The sequence below is a fragment of the Protopterus annectens genome, chromosome 10.part0 (assembly GCF_019279795.1).
Source record: "Protopterus annectens isolate FY-2018-M chromosome 10.part0, PAN1.0, whole genome shotgun sequence".
NCBI lineage: Eukaryota > Metazoa > Chordata > Ceratodontiformes > Protopteridae > Protopterus > Protopterus annectens.
This window is the reverse complement of record NC_056744.1, coordinates 245,832,077-245,849,834: the sequence shown is the minus strand read 5'-3', so window position 1 is coordinate 245,849,834 and position 17,758 is coordinate 245,832,077. Positions and strand designations below refer to the sequence as shown.

Genomic DNA, 17,758 nt, shown 5'->3' with positions numbered 1-17,758 from the left:
TCATAGCTACATCTACACATGAGAAGGCTGGTCCCTATGTCCTCCATATTCAAATTGTACATCCTACTAAGGCAGATGTTTTTATGGAGATATACACTGACTAGCACAGAATAATTATATACAGTTAAATGATATGAATTAAGGTAGAAAACAGTCTAAGCTAATAAAAAGTAGTAAGAAATATAAAGAAGGTTATGGAGGAATACACTGAGAACAATATGTAGCTAAATTAGTTGACTTACTATAGATCTTAATAGGAAATAATAAATAAAATTGGATTTAGGGGCAGTCATGTCTTTTGCTGCTTTGGACAAACTATTTTTTTAAAGTTTAAATGGCAATTATGAACTCAGCTGCTCTATACTGTTTATAAGTGTAGACCAGCTATGGACTGCTTGGAGGACAAGTTCAGAAGTACAGAGCATGGCTTGTCACACAGTGACAGCCAGTGTGGACACTTGAGTTTCATTAGTAACACTGACAAAACAAGATCTGGGAGAAGGAACAGGAACATAGAACATTTCTGGGCTGTTTGGAGGACAAGACATTCAGCCAAGCGCACACTGCAGCTTGTTACACATCTGTAGGCAGCTGTAGGCACCAAGTTCCACCAGTAATGCTGACTAACAGTCTTTTGAACAGGTGGTGATATGACTACAGATAGTCAAGATGCTTGTGTCTATACAGCACATATATGTTGTGGTGCTAAGGTCAGTACTTCACTAAACCACATCAAAATATCTTCTATACATAGCAAAGGAAAACTCCAAGGAAAATCTCAGTAGAATAGCACCACACTAGCAGTCTGCCTCAATAGAATGTATGTACCTAGAATTAATCTAGTTCTGTCTTCTACCACAAGAAAAAAAAGAAATCTAAATTCAAAGTAAGATCACTAAAATCATCTACAAGACAGTGCAGGCTGTTAGTATTAAACAATACAAGTAAAAGGTCATTTAGCTCAGGTGGTCTTGGTTTCAAATACACAGTCAGATTCAGTTGGTAGTTTTTTTTTGTACTAGTTGAACATCAAAAGTATATACAGACAGTTATATTTTGGGGTAGTGGTGAAGATGCATACTGTGCATATCCATCTGACGACATCATGAAGTATGTTACCTATTTTATTTGGTTTACCTCTTTTCTCTTGCGTGCCAGTTTGATATCAGAGAGGTACACATAAGGTGTCTGTCTTTTGGGACTAGGTTGAGGAGGCATGCTGTACAGATGCATGCCCATAATACTATATAACTGTGGCCACTTGTTCTTTCTCTTTCATCCCAGTCTGACATGATAGGGGTACATAGATGATTCTCCGCTTTTTTCTTGGTAAAATAATTGTCTTCTCTAGCTTATGCTAACTACTGTTTTGTCAGCTTTAAGTATTGTGCCTTAGACACAACTTATTTCTTCTCTGATAAAAAGCAAGATTGAATTTTATTTCCTTATTTATGACTTTCTTTGGTTTGAATGCTGAAATCTCAAGTGCTTGAAGAATACTGTGTGACAGCAAGGGGCTCATGGATCTTGTGGCTCTAACAGGCTTCCGTACCTTACCAAAACACATTATTCAAGTTTGAGTGAGGTAAGTGTGACAGTCGTAAGGAGGGAGTGGATGTCTATGTTAAGACACAACTGGGAAGAGGATTTAGGGAACAAGAGGGGGATTTTAGGGTTAAGGAGTGGGAAAGGAGTTTTAGGCTTAAGGACAATCAGTGATTTTAGGTTTATGGAGGGGGAGTGGAGTTTTGTGGTTAAGGAACACGTATCAGTTTAGGAAATGGAAGGGAGTTTTAGGGTTAGAGGTAGGACTCTGGAAGGGCAATACAGATTAATAGGGTCAGGTGTTAGGAGGGCTAACATCAAGTTAGTGGGAGTTACAGCACTTGTCTTTTGCAAGGGTGTTGCAACCTAATAGCACATGGGTACTTGTAATGGACCCTTTTTGTTTAGCCATCATTGGATCTAAATATTGGGAAAAATGTTTCAAAATCCATCTCAGAACATAGAAAATTCCATGACTCCTGGAAACCCAATTCTTCCCTTCACAGTTAGTACAGTGGAGGCCCTGACCTGTCATGGTGAGTTAAAAGCATGCAGAAAAAAGATAGAGAGTAAGACAAAAGTTAAAAAAAAGAAAAAAAATCTAAATGTTGTTGTTGGGAGGGGAACCCAGAAGGAGGTAACAACTCATGGCATATTGTGGAGTACTTTACCCAGGCCTGCAGTTCATCTATGGCAGACCCTGGTCAGATAAAGAATAAAATGGTAGGTACTGTCCTTTTCCACTCATTTTCTTTTTAGCCTTTTTTTTCTTATCATTTCTTATTTATTTATTTATTTTATTTTATTTTACATTTGTTTACTGGGATAGTCCGACTGGATACATGTCCATTTTCAGCAGAGGCCCGGGGAGAAAAGCTCCACATAGACAAACTTACATAGATTACACAGATGTTAGCAAACAATTATAAAACCAAAGTGATTATATACAATGGGTTAGTAGTGTTCCCTAGTAGGGACTCACAATTCTCATGGACAGACAATTTAAAGTAAGAGACATCAGATTGGAAGCAGAGCTTGGTGATGTAGTTACAAGTTATGATAATTGCAGAATATGCTTTTAGTTTATAACTTAATCAGGGTTGGTACATGGGCATAGCCAATTCACTTTGAGATACTGTTTGAGGTTTTTTTTTGTAAGAGACTTTTGGAGGATTGTAGGGTTATATAGTTTGGCAACAGATTTCAGGTATTGCCAATGAAGTTGGCAAACAGGGATTCACCAGCAGAGTTATTAGCTTTGTGGGTTTGGACCAGTTGTTTATCGGCTGACCGTAGGGATCTTAGGTTGCTATATGGCTTAATAATATTTTTAAGTGAGGGGGTATCCTCAGGGTGGTACAAAATTTTGTGCGCTATTAAGAGTTGATTGAATTGAATTAAGCTGGGCAGTTCTAGCCACTCTAGTTGTTTAAGGTTCTGGCAGTGGTGGGTTTTATAGGTGGGGCCAGTGGTGAATCTGGCAATATGATTGTAGCTATGGGACAGCTTACCTAGTTCGGATTTGTTGAGATTTGAGAGTACAGGCGAGGCATATAAAAGAGTATTGAGTAGGTTATGTTTTAAAATATTATTATTGTCACTATAGCCTTACTCCCTGTATTCCTTCTTAAGTTTACCTACATTTTGCAGGACTGTGTCTTCTTTCTCTCCTCCAACTTGAAGTGTTAATCATAGGCTTATGCTTAAAACAGTATAGTCTCATTTGGTATTTAATGTCAACCCTGTGTTATTGCACATTGTAACAAATCTAACATGAATATGCACCAATGGATTTTTCTTACTTTAATTGACTTATTTATGTGTGTGTGAGTAATTTTACCTTTTGCTTTTTGACTCTATTTTCACTGCAATTGTGGATTTTTTCTCATGTTGTGTAATACCACTGTTCTTTAATAATATTACATAAATATAAATGCATTGTCTTCATATTATATTGTTGTTCATGGAGCTTTTCTCCCTGGGACTCCATTGAAAATGGGCTCTTCTTGGCCCAATGGACTATCCTGGTAAATAAGCTGTAAAATAAAAATAAATAAATACAATTTACTTACCATATAGATCATTTCTATCTTAAATCTGGTAAAGTCTTGTGGAACTTGTGTACCTTTGATAAGAATAGACTCTCCTATGACCACTGTATCTATGTGGGGGTTAAAAAAATCCTTCTACTTTGTAAAACATATCCTTTGTGGTAGCTGATCAAGGTCCAAAGAAGTTAGGGTCCCACTTTACTCCTTCTTTCTTAGGCATGTCATTGAATATATTTCCCCCCTTTGGCTTGCACATCAATAAGCACCTAAACTAACTTGAGAAATGTCAACATTTCCTCACAAAAAAAAAAAAAAACACCACCTTTGGTTTCAATATGCATAGCTACTCTGATGCAACCGCTGTGGTGGTGCTTCGGTAGAGTTGTCGCCTCACAGTAAGACGCTGTCCGGTTCATTTCTCAGTTAGAGCGTCTTCTGTGTGGAGACATGCATGAATGGGCATACCTTCATTGAAGGTTGTACGTCAGGGCTGGCAACTCGGTACGTAAAAATCAACTGCCAATCATTAGCGGACCGGAGTTCTGCTTTGGCGACCCTTAACCAGGAAAAGCTGAAAGACACATTCATACATAGCTACTCTGATAGTTTAAAAGCCATATCCTTCTACTCAGTGTCATATAGTCTTGTAAAGGATGATCTTGACTTAGCCTTCCAAGTAGTAAATGCCTCAGCATTTTTTGAATTCCTTCCCCTAAACAAAACAAGTGGTAAAGCAAATGTCCATTCTAGAAACCTATACCTATACTACCACATCAATATCACCAAATGGCATGGCATGACATGTACCTAACACAGCATATTCCTCATTTGTTGAATAGGCTGTCCTTACATATAAAGCAGAGTATTTCCATAGCAACCTTTATAATCAGCCTGATTGACTGGATGGGTATCACAAATTTTCACAAGGGGTATGTAGGGAAAATCTACTAAATGTGTGATATTGTTAATCTTCCATCAGTACCGGGTGATGTGGCTGAACATTATGATGGTCTCCTTGGCTGTGACCATAGTAATAACCTATGAACCAAGTAGGCTGCGGCAGTGTAATACCATATATGATTATCTGTAGCCAAAATTATAGGCTACACCATTTGAGGAAACATTTCTGCTAGTCATATATTTAAAATATATTAAAATGCATGTGGGTAGATATTCAATTTGGTGCTCTTCATCTACAGCAGAAGCTACCCAGAGATTGTATAGTATGAGATACTTCCAAAAAAACTTTAAAACTAGACTGGAAAATGGATCAGTAACAGTCTTTCATAATATGCAAGAAATCCCATATAGCAAAGACCATTAAGCTTTGAATGAAGGTGACGTACTATGATCATTTCAACTTGCAGATTTGTTTGAGCTTTAGTTTGGGATCTGTGACTGTTGAAATAAGAGCATATGGAAGTTGTGGAATTAATTCTCCAAAATCTCATGCTTAACCACAACATACTAAAATAGAAGTAATAATATTTAACAGTATGTTCTGTTTGACCGATGGTGAGTAAACAACTGACTGAATGTAGATCAAGGTAGAGAAGATATTTAAAAATGTACAATCCTTGAAGTGGTCACCCACTGTTCACATTTATGAACCACCTCATGGGGACATTAGAAGCCCTTCAAGATATTTCAAAGAGCATTGCCTTTATTCTGTCATTTCTGATTCCTAGATATCTCTGTTGAAAAGACAGGTTATAGGAAAAATCATTTTTAAGGTCAGACTGATTGTTTCTCTCTAAATTTGAAACAGTATAGGTCTTGGAAATATTAATATACTGGAAAGTCCTTAGGACACAGAGGTACAGTAACACAATCTTAAGTAATACAGATAAAAGAATAATATAAATCATTGATGGGTATTGAAGATAATGCATTGTCACAGCCAATGTCACCAGTTTCAACATGCAGTTTTCCATTTATCCAGTTTGACTGACTAAAAGATGAAGGGAAGCCAGAACATTGAGTAGAAAAGTGTTTAGTCTAGTTGAAGATCTTGGTGATGCCAGAGAGTGGGATGGCAGTCATGTGTCCCATGTCCAGGTTATAAAAGTCTTGAGCAGTGAAAATCATAATGCTGCCTTGATACCTTAGCAAACCTTAAAACTACTCAGTGAGAGAGAAGAGTGACAGATGCTCACATAGATTGTGACTTGACTACCTTTCCTAGGATTTTGGTGAAAGTAGTCAGAAGAAAAAAGGCACAATGTTAGCAAGTGAATGACAGCTTCTTTCTAGATGGTGGATATAATACCAAAGTAGATTACAAATATGAACCATGAGTTTTGTAATATGATCTAAAACAAAAGTAAATTACAAATATGAACCATGAGCTTTGTGATATGATCTGCAGCATTTTTTTTTGGAATCTGGGGTACTGATGAACAGATCAGCTCTGTGATATGTGATGTCAGGGTGCAAACATTGATGTTGTTCCTGTGATATACGTGAGCCTGTCAGACCAGCTTTAGCTTCAGTGCTTTGAATTTATCAACAATGATTATTTCTCGTTACACTACACCATTTTATGACTAATAGTTTAAATACTGCCTTTACTGCAGAAGTTGTTTGTATTCAGGTTTTGTAAGGTATTGATCATATCTTATATAGCAAACATTGACAGTAACAGCAACAATAACAAACAAAACTTAATGTCCAGTTTTGTTGATTCTGTATTTTTTTCCCTTTAACAATCCTCATGCTTAATGTAACTTAATCATCCAAGGAATTAAAATGATTGCACTGTGCTTCTTCTGAAGGTCATATCTTCATATTCTGTGTTGCTTGTGACCACTCTATGTGACTGATTATAATGACAGCATTTCTTCATCTGCAAACAAAAATAAATAAATGATATATAATACACTGATAAACCTGGCTTAATTATAGGCATACTTATAAAAATCAATGACGCAATAAAAGTAGACTTGATGTTTTTAACTTTTGGGATAGATAAAACTGTAAAACTCTTTTTTTCTTCTTCTTTTGGAGCTGAAGTAAGATCTTTGTAACACTAGAGTAATATTTTGGGAACAGTCTTTCAAAGAACCATACAAAATAATGCATAACAATTCACACAATGATGGAGCCTACGTAGAGGTGGATCCATATTACAAAATATGGACTGAGCATCCATGTGTGGTATAACTATGCTGGGGTGAGGGAGATATCTCAGCCTGCTGAGTTGCTATCACTTTGATACAGATCAGTTGTCACAGCAGCAGAGAACTGGCTGACCTTTAGAATGCTAAACAGTAACATTATACAGGAGATGGGAAACAGTGTGGGAGCATGACACCACTGAGTCTAGTGTTGTAGGCCTCATGGTAGTGCATCTGACAGACACTGACAGAGAGATAGTCAGCAAAAACAAACCAACAGAATGAAATCACTCTAGTGGATGCCTCTTGTCTCTAGCATGTTGGAATGACCGGTATGTTGCTAGGATGAAAGACTTAGCCATTTGCTGGGGTGAGTAGCTGATTGAAATGCAATTTGAGAAGGATACTAAAAATGATCTATAAAATATAGTCATAAAATATTGCAGATGACCTATAAGCCTGTTGTTTTTCATTTAAAATATAAATGTCTGGTAAATACTGAAAATTCTTTTGTGATTAATAGTTAACATATTTATTTCAAATATTTGCAAAAAATTATATTATGATTTAGATTATAATAAAAGTAAAATATTTTTGACCAAAAGAAGAGTAATTTCCAGAAAGTTAGAGCCTTTGTTTCTAAAATAAACAACCCAGGAGCTTAATATAATCCATCAAAGCCAAGTTTGACGTTAAAGTGACTACCCAAGCCAAAGACAATCACAAGACATTTTTTAGTTATGTTTGTAATCTCAAAAGCATAATACAGCAATGTGCTGAGCTGAGTGAGAATGATGTTACCTACACTGATGCTGAAGATATAGCAAACCTACTAGCCAATAAATTTAGCTCTAACTTTACCCCTCTCTCCCCTCCATATGTCCCTCAAAATATACCTGAAATTGGCTCACCTCCAGATATCACACAAGGCCCAGTCCTAAAAGTGCTATCAAAAGCTAAAAATACTGCATCGATGGGTCCTGACAATGTCCCTGGATGCATGTTAAATGCATGAAGCGTAATTCAGCCACACTCCTAACTCTGTTCAGTTAAGGCCTTCATACAGGTATTGTACCAAGTAAAGGAAGAGCTGATCTTCCACAGACCCTGGCAATTACAGGCCCATAAGTCTGACCAGCCTCATATGCAAAGTACTGAAAAGGCTCATCATGGAACTAATCAATCAGGACATAGAAAACCTACAAACAGTGGATCCATTTCAGATTGGATTTGTCAAGGGCAGGTCATGCTTACTCACCCTGATGAAATTTTTTGAAAGATCACCAAAGCAGTGGATGAAGACAAAATGGTACACACCACATACTGACCTGGCCAAAGCTTTTGATACAATTCCCCACTCAGACATAGTAGAAAACCTAAATAACCTGGGAATTAAACCTTATGTCACCAGCTGGATTGCCAGCTGACTTACAGTTAGCTTCCCTATTTTGACTTTTTGCATCTTACCTCCACAAAGGGACCAGTCACCAGTGGAGTCCCCCACGGTTCTGAGCTGGAACCCCCCTATTTGGCATCTACAGATCTGAAATAAAAACCAATACAAAGGGCTCTAGATGACTAAATTTAGAGATGACTGCAAGCTAGGAGCAGTCACTGAATCCCCAAATGACTTAGCCATTCTACAGGAAAGTTTGTCCCAAGAAAAATAACTGGTGTCAAAATCATGGACTGAAACTAAATGTCAAAAAATACATTGTATCTTCTGGGAAGTCATCCACTCCTGGGATGACAATATGCCCCTAAGAGTTGACCCAGTTGTTTGGGATCATCTTATGTGGACAGTGACCTAACTTTTGACGAGCATGTGCCCATTGTTGTAAGAAAGTCTTTCTGTACTGCACACCTTATAAACAAATGGATTGTATCTAGGTCTAGAGATGTCATTGTCTCACTTTACTCAGTCCTCATTAGGCCAGTCATAGAATATAATACCCCTTTTGGCATGTATCTGTCCAGACACATGCAACAAGTGGAATACCCATAGAAATACCTTATTAAAAGGATAGAAGGCCTAAACAACATGTTTTACATGGACTGATTCAACCCCCAGTCACTATACTTGGCACCCTACAAAATGCAAGGAAGTGATATATTTATTTTTTTATTTTGACACTTGTTAACCAGGTATGTCTGACTGAGCATGAGCCAATTTTCAGCTGATGCTCAGGGAGAAAAGCTCCAACAAGACTGGTTTAAAAAACAGAAATAAGCATAGACTATGGATAGTTTCAAATATGCAACAGACATTAAGTACAAGAGTCACAAATACATTTCCTTAGAAATTTTACAAATACTACATTATGCATATGGTACAAAAACTGTTCAGTCAGCAAGTAATAAGGCAAACAAGTACATACGACCAATGGTAGTAACTATAGATAAAACAATTCTCAAAAATAAAGTACAGACAATAAAGCAAAAGGGCAAGCCTTGGAATACAGTAATACAAAAATGAAAAAAATAAATAGTAGGGTTAGGTAGGGTTCTTGCAGGAGCAGACCCATGAGTTCAGTAGATATTCTGTTAAGGCTTTCTTGAAGTTGAGGGTATTGGACATTGTTGTGATAGACAGAGGAAGTTTGTTCCAGGCTGAGGCAGCAAAGTAGCTGTAGAGATGTTGATCAATTTTTCTTTTGGCCTTGTAGATGTCCAAGAGTAGCTGATCAGCACTATGGAGAGAGCAATTTGGAGTATAGAAGGTGATAAGCGAAGAGATGGCTAGGCAGGTGATTGTTTTTTTGATAGTAGAGTCAGTAAATAGTAGTTGAGGTAGTACGAGCTGGTGAGGGAGTTCAAGCCATATAAGAGCTTTGAGAGACAGGCAGTGGTGTACGTTGTATGGTTGATTTGCTGGGAACCTAAAGACTTTGCTATAGGTGAGTTCATGTTTAGACTTTAGAGAGGATTGTAGACTGGTTAAGATCAGAGCCATGTAGCAGACTGGGACATAGATAGATGTTGGCAAGGGGAAAGTCTAGAGTCTTTGGTGAGGAATTTTTTTATCTCAATAGAGTAAGCCTAGTTTATGATGAATCTTTTTTATGCAATTTTGGATGTGAAGATCGAATTTAAGTTGATCATCAATGATGGCACCCAGGAGCCTGGTGTGCATTTCAATGTTAATTAGAGTGTTGTCAAGGGATGTGATAGTAAAAGATGATTTAAGATGGCAGAGAGATTTTGGGAGGAATAATAGAAGCTTAGTCTTTTGGGGATTAAGTACAAGTTAATTGCCAGTTAGCCATTGTTCAATGGAGTTGAAGTTTTGGGTTATAGTGTGGTGGTGAGGAAGATTATCAGAAGTGCAGATAATAGTGGAATCATCAGAGTATTGTGCAAGAGAAGAGTGGGAGCAGGAAGTATGGAAACAGTTTGTGAAAATGTTAAATAGTAGTGATCCAAGAAAGGAGCCTTGAGGTGCAACAGTAATAACAGGAAGAAAGGATAAGAAGGAATAGAGCCATTTGATGGATTGCTGTTCATTGGTGAGGTTGCTAGAAAACCATGAGAGGGCAGAATTAGAGAGACCAAGATCAAACATTTTAGTGAGGAGGTTAGGGTGTGATACAGTGTCAAAGGCTTTGGAGAGTTCTAACAATAGATAGGATACTAGCTTATTGTTGTCTCTGGCTTGAGAGATAGTGTGAATGAGAGGATGTACTGTGGTTAGGGCAGAAGCCATGTTGGGTAGTTGTGAGTAGATTTCCTTGCAGTAGATAGTGAACGAGCTGCTTGTGTATGCATTTTTCAAATATTTTAGAGAGGGGGACAAATGACTATGAGCCTATAATTAGAGAGGTTAAGTAGAATGACTTCTTTTGTGGATTGGAATGGTGTAAAATGTATTCTAGATAGAGGAAACTGTAGATTTATGGATGGATTGGTTGATAAGGATGCAGATAGGGTAGGCTATGGAGCTGGCAGATAATTTTAGGAAGGCAGGTGGAAGCTTATTTGCTGAGGGAGACCATTGCTAAGTTTGCTTAGTAGCGATTTTATGTAGGCAGTGGAGACACGTTTGAGTGAAAAGATGGTCTTATTGCCTGAGGAAGAAGAAGGAATAGTGAAATCAGAAGTGTTTCTCTTCTATGTTAGATTTTTGATGGAATCTATGAAATGTGTGTTGAGAATAATGGCAGTTTCAAAGTGGGAGTTGTTAGGGCAAGAGTTAGGAATACTAGGGCTTCCCAGGTGGAGGACCTTATTAATGGTGTTCCAGAATTTTTTTAAATTGTTATGTGGATTTGTTTGAGGCTTTCATTAGAAGTTTTTTTTGGTCATTAATGACCTCTTTTTAGTGACGCTATGAAGCTTTTTAAAAGTTTGTAGTTGGATGGTGGATTTTGACTTTAGCCAGTTTTTCCAAGCATTATCCCTCTCATGCATTAAAGTGCAGGTAGACTGAGCTATCCAAGGTGCAAACAGTGCTGTCACTGTGATTTTCCTAAGGAGAGCAAGGGAATTGAGAATGTCAAGAATAATACAGTTAAATTTTTGAACGGCATCCTCAAGGGGATGGTTAGAAAGAAGGAGCAATTTATGGAAAAATGTCTATTGTTGAACCGTTCAGTGACAAAATTAGTGAGACTATGGCACTCTTTCTATCTATGCTGCCTAACTGGGTCTATATCACATTATCGAAAATTGAAAATATAGAATGGCTGAAATGTCGAATATGCCGTTCAGTGAAATGTTTTTTTGTGAGCTCATGGTACAGTGAGGATCAGAAAATTTGCCCTTTCCTCACTGTAGTTTGATCTCAGAGTTGGCATATAAAATTAGTGGGAGGGGAACAACCCCCCCCCCCACAATAACGGTTTTGATGAACGGCATATTTGACATTTCGGCAGTTAGATATTTTCACATTTCGGTAATGTGATATAGATGTGCCTAATTTGTTGGAAGAAGTACCTTTGGATACAAATGGGAAGGTGGTCACTTATAGATTCAGGTAGTGTAGCAAAGCTGTGGTACAAATTCAGACTGGAAACCAGGATCCAGTCGAGGATAGAGCTGGAGTCAGTTGGTTAGCTGTAGTGAGTAAGGGTTGGAATTAGTTGTGTGAAACCATGGACATTTATACAGGAGTTTAGGGAGTCACTGATCAAGGTTTGCCAATCAATGTTGATGTCACCCAGTGTTATTATTTCATGTGCTATACATTGATTTATCCAGGAGAGAACTTGTTCAACAGTGAGGGTGTTATTATCTGGGGTATATATAATGCAGCAATTTCTTTTTTTTTTGTGATTATTAAGTTTGCAGTTTACTATTAACAGCTCTGCAGGGTGAAAGTTGGGTAATGAAACACACAGAGGGGGTAGGTTGATTTAGATTGAACAAATTATACCTATACCTCCTCCTTTTTTGTGGCAGAAGATATTGTAACTAGGAAGAAGAATTTCATTGTCAGTGATGTGGCTTTTAAGACAAGTTTCCATGAGTATTATTATGTCAGGTGAATAATGAGCAACCCATGAGTGAAATTCACTTACTTTGCTGAGGAGGCTGGAAATATTCAGTGAATATAAGGTTAAGCATTTGGTAGGGAACATGGGGTGAGGTGCAGATGGGGCTGTATGGAAGGTGTTCTGGAGGCAGAGGAAAAGAGATCAGGGTTTGGTTGAATGTCTTCTCATAAGGATATACTTTTGGTGATGTGTATCAGTATAGGAATCTTAGAGCTGTAAGTGTAGTAATTAGGCTTAGTTTTGAGGGGAGGTAGTACATGGAGGAATGGTTTGATTTTGTGTAAGAATGGGTTAGAGAGGTTGAATAGATAGGGTGTTATTGAGATAGTTTAGGGAGTTTCCAAGTTTCTAGGGTAAGAGCAGGAGTTAAGTTTATGTGAGGTATTTCAATTTGGTAGGAGGAGAGGTGAGAGAGAAGAATAAGGAGAGGAATGAAGAGCTAGATGAGTAGCATGCTTGGTGTGGGTGAGAGGGAAAGAGAGGTGGGAGGTTAAGGGATGTTAAGCAGAGAAGAAAGGTGGGCACTGAGTGGCAGAAGAATCACTAAGGAAGGGGAAGGGGAGTCGGTGCAATATGTTTTCAGTAGTGCTAATATGAAGAATGATTTTACAGTGTACAGTGTTGTAGTTAGAGTTAAGAGTTAGGAGGTAATTTTCTGTGGGAGATGCAAGATGGGCAGGGGGTGTGTAGTTGCGGCTTACAGAGTGTTCTGACTGGTGAGGGAGAGTAGGTGTAGGAGGTGAGGTAGGGAGGAAAGAAGTGAGAGTTGATTGGAAGGAGTAGAAAGGAAGAGGGGGAGTAGAAGGGCAGGGGAAAAGCTGAGCTTCACTGTAAATTTAGAGTTAGTAGGGGTGGGTAGGAATTGGGCATAGGGTAGGGAAACAAGCAGAGTTGGACAACCCCACCACAAGACTGAAGCAACAAAACAAAAAAGCAATCATTGAAGTTCTGGGTGAACCTAACCATGCTTAAGAGTAAATATTAGTTGCTGACCTAGAAAAAGAAAAAAAAAGATCGTTGCTTCCATCAATCTAGGTATTAAGGGATTTAAGTACCTTGTGCTTAATTTGAATGTTGTGAGGAGCAAGCTTAGTAAAAGCAAGCTTCTTGACAGGGTCAGATAGGGGACATAACAAAGACTCTGACATACATGGCATCCTTCAACCTAATACTGGATTTACTGCACATCAGAAAATTCTTGGTCTAGGGAACTAAACCTTTTCTCCAATGTCAATAGAGCAATTTGTAGGGAGAGATATATCTCACAGAGGTCACTGCTGTTATGGAATAGACTCTCGATCCACATAAAATAAAGTTCATTCCTGTCCATATTCAGACACATCTTTGATCTATGGATGGGAAACAGAAAATTTACCTCAGACCTGCCCCCTTTACTATGCATGGACAGAGACATATCCTAAATGTTTTATCCCATGCATGGGTCCCATCAAATTATATATGGTATGATAACAGTTATTGTCATTAGGAGTAATATATAACTAATTAGTGACCCTGGGTCATAGGTTAGTACTAGGCTAACTGCCCTTGTGGCTCATTTTGTGAGAATAAAGCCCTGCACTTTGTGTTTGTAAGGTAATAACCTTAACCATTAAGCCAATATCCCACCTTATAAATTAGTACCAGGCTAACTGTCCTTGTGGGCCATTGCAACCCAGCCTATTACCCCATGAGATAATCAAATCCTGGACCTTGTGCCTATAAGGTGTTCATCTTTACCACTATGCCAACCTCCAACCTATAAAGGAAAGGACAATGTCTAACCAAATGGGATAGGCTAACTCAAGCACAGGAAGGGAAATTGGCTAGGTTTAAAATGGCACTCAAGGGCAGCTAGCCTTGTACTTCCCTACAAACCTGGGAGCCTATTACAAATAGTTTTCAGAGATTTTCCTAGCAGTTTCACAATTTAAAAAGAATCCAGTCAACAGGGACTCTGTCTTTGGGTCTTAGCCATTACCCTCTGAAAAATATGCATTTATTTTATTATACACACAGCCCCGAATTAAGTTTTACAGAGAATTGAATATCATTGGCATATAAAATGCACTATCAATATGAGCTTGCCAATATAATGCTAAAAATAAAACAGCACATTTTCATATGTAGAATTTGCACAATTTAAAAGTTTTAAACAAAGTGCTTAATTTAGCATTCTGTTTTCTACAGCATATTTTTGCATCTACTAATTGTACTTGAATTATGTATGACTCAGTGATCCCATTTCATTACACATGCACGTATATTTTGTCACTGTAGTTCAATTTAAGGATTAATCTGGAGTTGTTGTACATGCCTATTTTTAAATTTAAATAATTTTTATTGAAACTTTTATTATATGTAATAACAAGCTAAAGGGCAAGCAGTCTAAACAGTTTAGAAAATATATTTCAGGACATCTGGACAGCTTAAGACCCATTTTAAAACTACCCTTTGTTTATAAGGTTCTTGAGAAGGTCAGGTATGTGCAACTGGACTCCTTCTTGAGAGTTGATAAAATCTTTAAACAATTCAAACCTTGTTTTGGAATAAGCATAATACTGAGAATGTCCTAGTTATGACACCTAATTCTACTAATGGCAAGAGATCAGGGTTGCTATCTTACCCCAGCATTTGATATGGTCAACCATAAAATTTCTCAACCATTTGACCAATTATTGTGGTTCTGTATATATTTTATGATAGTGGTTTGCCTCCTATCTCACTGAACATACCCAGCAGGATGCCTCCAGAGTTAATTCTACCTCACCCTTTGCCTTGACATCTTAAGGGCCATGGGTTCTTATGCTGATAAAAAGTTATACCACTCGCTCCTTCAAGAGTCTGTGGTGGCCTTAAATAAACTTGCCTCATACTTGGAATGCATCCACTGTGGGTGAATGGTAATCTGTTGAAAATAAGTACCAGCAAGATCATAGTAATGGCCAATCATGCCACTATTATTATGTTCTCTCCTCCAATTTTAATCACCAGTAATCACACAGGATGGTGAGAAACTGACTTTTGTATCAAAGGTGAATAATATAGATATAATACTGAATTATCAGATCACTCTTTCTGCTGTCATTAAATACTCTTGTTAATATCTGAGGGCTATCATCCTAAGCATCTAATTCATTTAGTCTGTTTTTTCTCATGGATGGACTACCGCATGCTTAAATGGGATTACCATGTGCTGAGCTAGCTCAATTACGACTGGTATAGAACTCTACTGCACAATTACTTACTAGGCTATCTACATACCAACATATTAATCCACTGCTGCAAAGACCGTTGTTGTCTATTCAGTCTCATATTGCCTGTGAAGTTCTTATCCTAGTTTATGACATTAGTACTGTGTTGGCATGTAATGAATTCATATTGGGACACTAGAAAGGAATAAAAGAAAACCTTAAAAGGCCCATGTCCAGGGTATATCCCTACACATGCAAGAACCAAAAGACAGGTTTCCAGAGGCTGGGGGGGGGGGGGGTCTGAGCACAGGTAACTGTCAAAGAACAAACTGTTCAGCTTGAATGGTAGACCCAGATAAAGGAATATGCTGGATGACAGCAAATGGGAAAGCATGGAGGGGTGGGCAAAAACAACAAGGAAAATAGTAAAGTGGAACATTGTGGGTTCATCAAATGATAAAAAAGGGAATACAGAAAAAAAGAAAGAGGTTGGGGAGTGAAAGACATTGCTCTGTTAAAAGAAACAAGACAGAAAATCAGAGAAGGGGAGAAGATATTGTGTTATGACAGCAAGGCATGGAATGGAAAAAGGGGAGTAGGAATTGCATTTCATAGAGGGGGTTTAGGCAACCACAGAGAAAGTGAGAAAAGTGGGACTGGGAGATGGATTATCTTGTAGGGAAGAGAGAAAAGAGCAAGAAGGACAATAGGGAACATATACGCACAGAACATGAAGGAATAAGGATTCTACAAAGGAACATGAAGGAACAAGGATTCTACAAAGGAACATGAAGGAACAAGGATTCTACAAAGGAACATGAAGGAACAAGGATTCTACAAAGGAACATGAAGGAACAAGGATTCTACAAGACATGTTTTGCTAACTGAGCACAGACCAAAAGACATGTAATAGAAATGATAGTGGGAAACTACAATGTTGCCATTGAACCAGAAAAGGCAGGTTATGTGGAAGGTGATAATAGCAAAATGCTGAGAAAAGAACTATCCCAAGGGACAAAAAAAGAGAGGATGGCTGGATAAATGGAAGTAAAGGTATCCAAATAAGAGGGAATATGCTTCACAAGAAATATTTTGGTACAAGCAAGTAGATTAAATAGGTTCTTAAATAGGGTATTGAGAACATAATAGAAATACTGGAAAAGATCCAAATACAGGAGACACACACTAGATCATGTAGCAGTGAGAATTAAGGTAAGTGTGCAGGAACAGAAAGCAATGAGAAGTGAGTGGCAGGTGGGCTAGCTATAAATGGAAGGAGATAGAGGACAAAGTAAAGTGGGCTAGCTATAAATGGAAGGAGATAGAGGACAAAGTAAAGTGTTCTAGCTATAAATGGAAGGAGATAGAGGACAAAGTAAAGTGGGCTAGCTATAAATGGAAGGAGATAGAGGACAAAGTAAAGTGGGCTAGCTATAAATGGAAGGAGATAGAGGACAAAGTAAAGTGGGCTAGCTCTAAATGGAAGGAGATAGAGGACAAAGTAAAGTGGGCTAGCTCTAAATGGAAGGAGATAGAGGACAAAGTAAAGTGGGCTAGCTCTAAATTGAAGGAGATAGAGGACAAAGTAAAGTTGGCTAGCTCTAAATGGAAGGAGATAGAGGACAAAGTAAAGTGGGCTAGCTCTAAATGGAAGGAGATAGAGGACAAAGTAAAGTGGGCTAGCTATAAATGGAAGGAGATAGAGGACAAAGTAAAGTGGGCTAGCTCTAAATGGAAGGAGATAGAGGACAAAATAAAGTGGGCTAGCTATAAATGGAAGGAGATAGAGGACAAAGTAAAGTGGGCTCACTATAAATGGAAGGAGATAGAGGACAAAGTAAAGTGGGCTAGCTATAAATGGAAGGAGATAGAGGACAAAGTAAAGTGGGCTAGCTATAAATGGAAGGAGATAGAGAACAAAGTAAAGTGGACTAGCTATAAATGGAAGGAGATAGAGGACAAAGTAAAGTGGGCTAGCTATAAATGGAAGGAGATAGAGGACAAAGTAAAGTGGGCTAGCTATAAATGGAAGGAGATAGAGGACAAAGTAAAGTGAGCTAGCTATAAATGGAAGGAGATAGAGGACAAAATAAAGTGGGCTAGCTATAAATGGAAGGAGATAGAAGACAAAATAAAGTGGGCTAGCTATAAATGGAAGGAGATAGAGGACAAAGTAAAGTGGGCTAGCTATAAATGGAAGGAGATAGAGGACAAAGTAAAGTGGGCTAGCTATAAATGGAAGGAGATAGAGGACAAAGTAAAGTGGGCTAGCTATAAATGGAAGGAGATAGAGGACAAAGTAAAGTGGGCTAGCTATAAATGGAATGAGATAGAGGACAAAGTAAAGTGGGCTAGCTATAAAT

The 17,758-nt window shown here is 38.1% G+C and overlaps 1 protein-coding gene across 1 annotated transcript in view; it reads right to left on the bottom strand.

Annotated features, from left to right (window-relative positions):
- Positions 1 to 4,107: 4,107 nt before the first annotated feature.
- The window catches only part of CD7 (CD7 molecule), a 154,053-nt gene continuing 140,402 nt past the window's right edge, over positions 4,108 to 17,758 (bottom strand). The window contains exon 4 of the mRNA XM_044084850.1: positions 4,108 to 6,441. Coding sequence (XP_043940785.1) covers positions 6,340 to 6,441 — 102 coding nt within the window. The 3' untranslated portion in view covers positions 4,108 to 6,339. The remainder of the gene's footprint in view (positions 6,442 to 17,758) is intronic.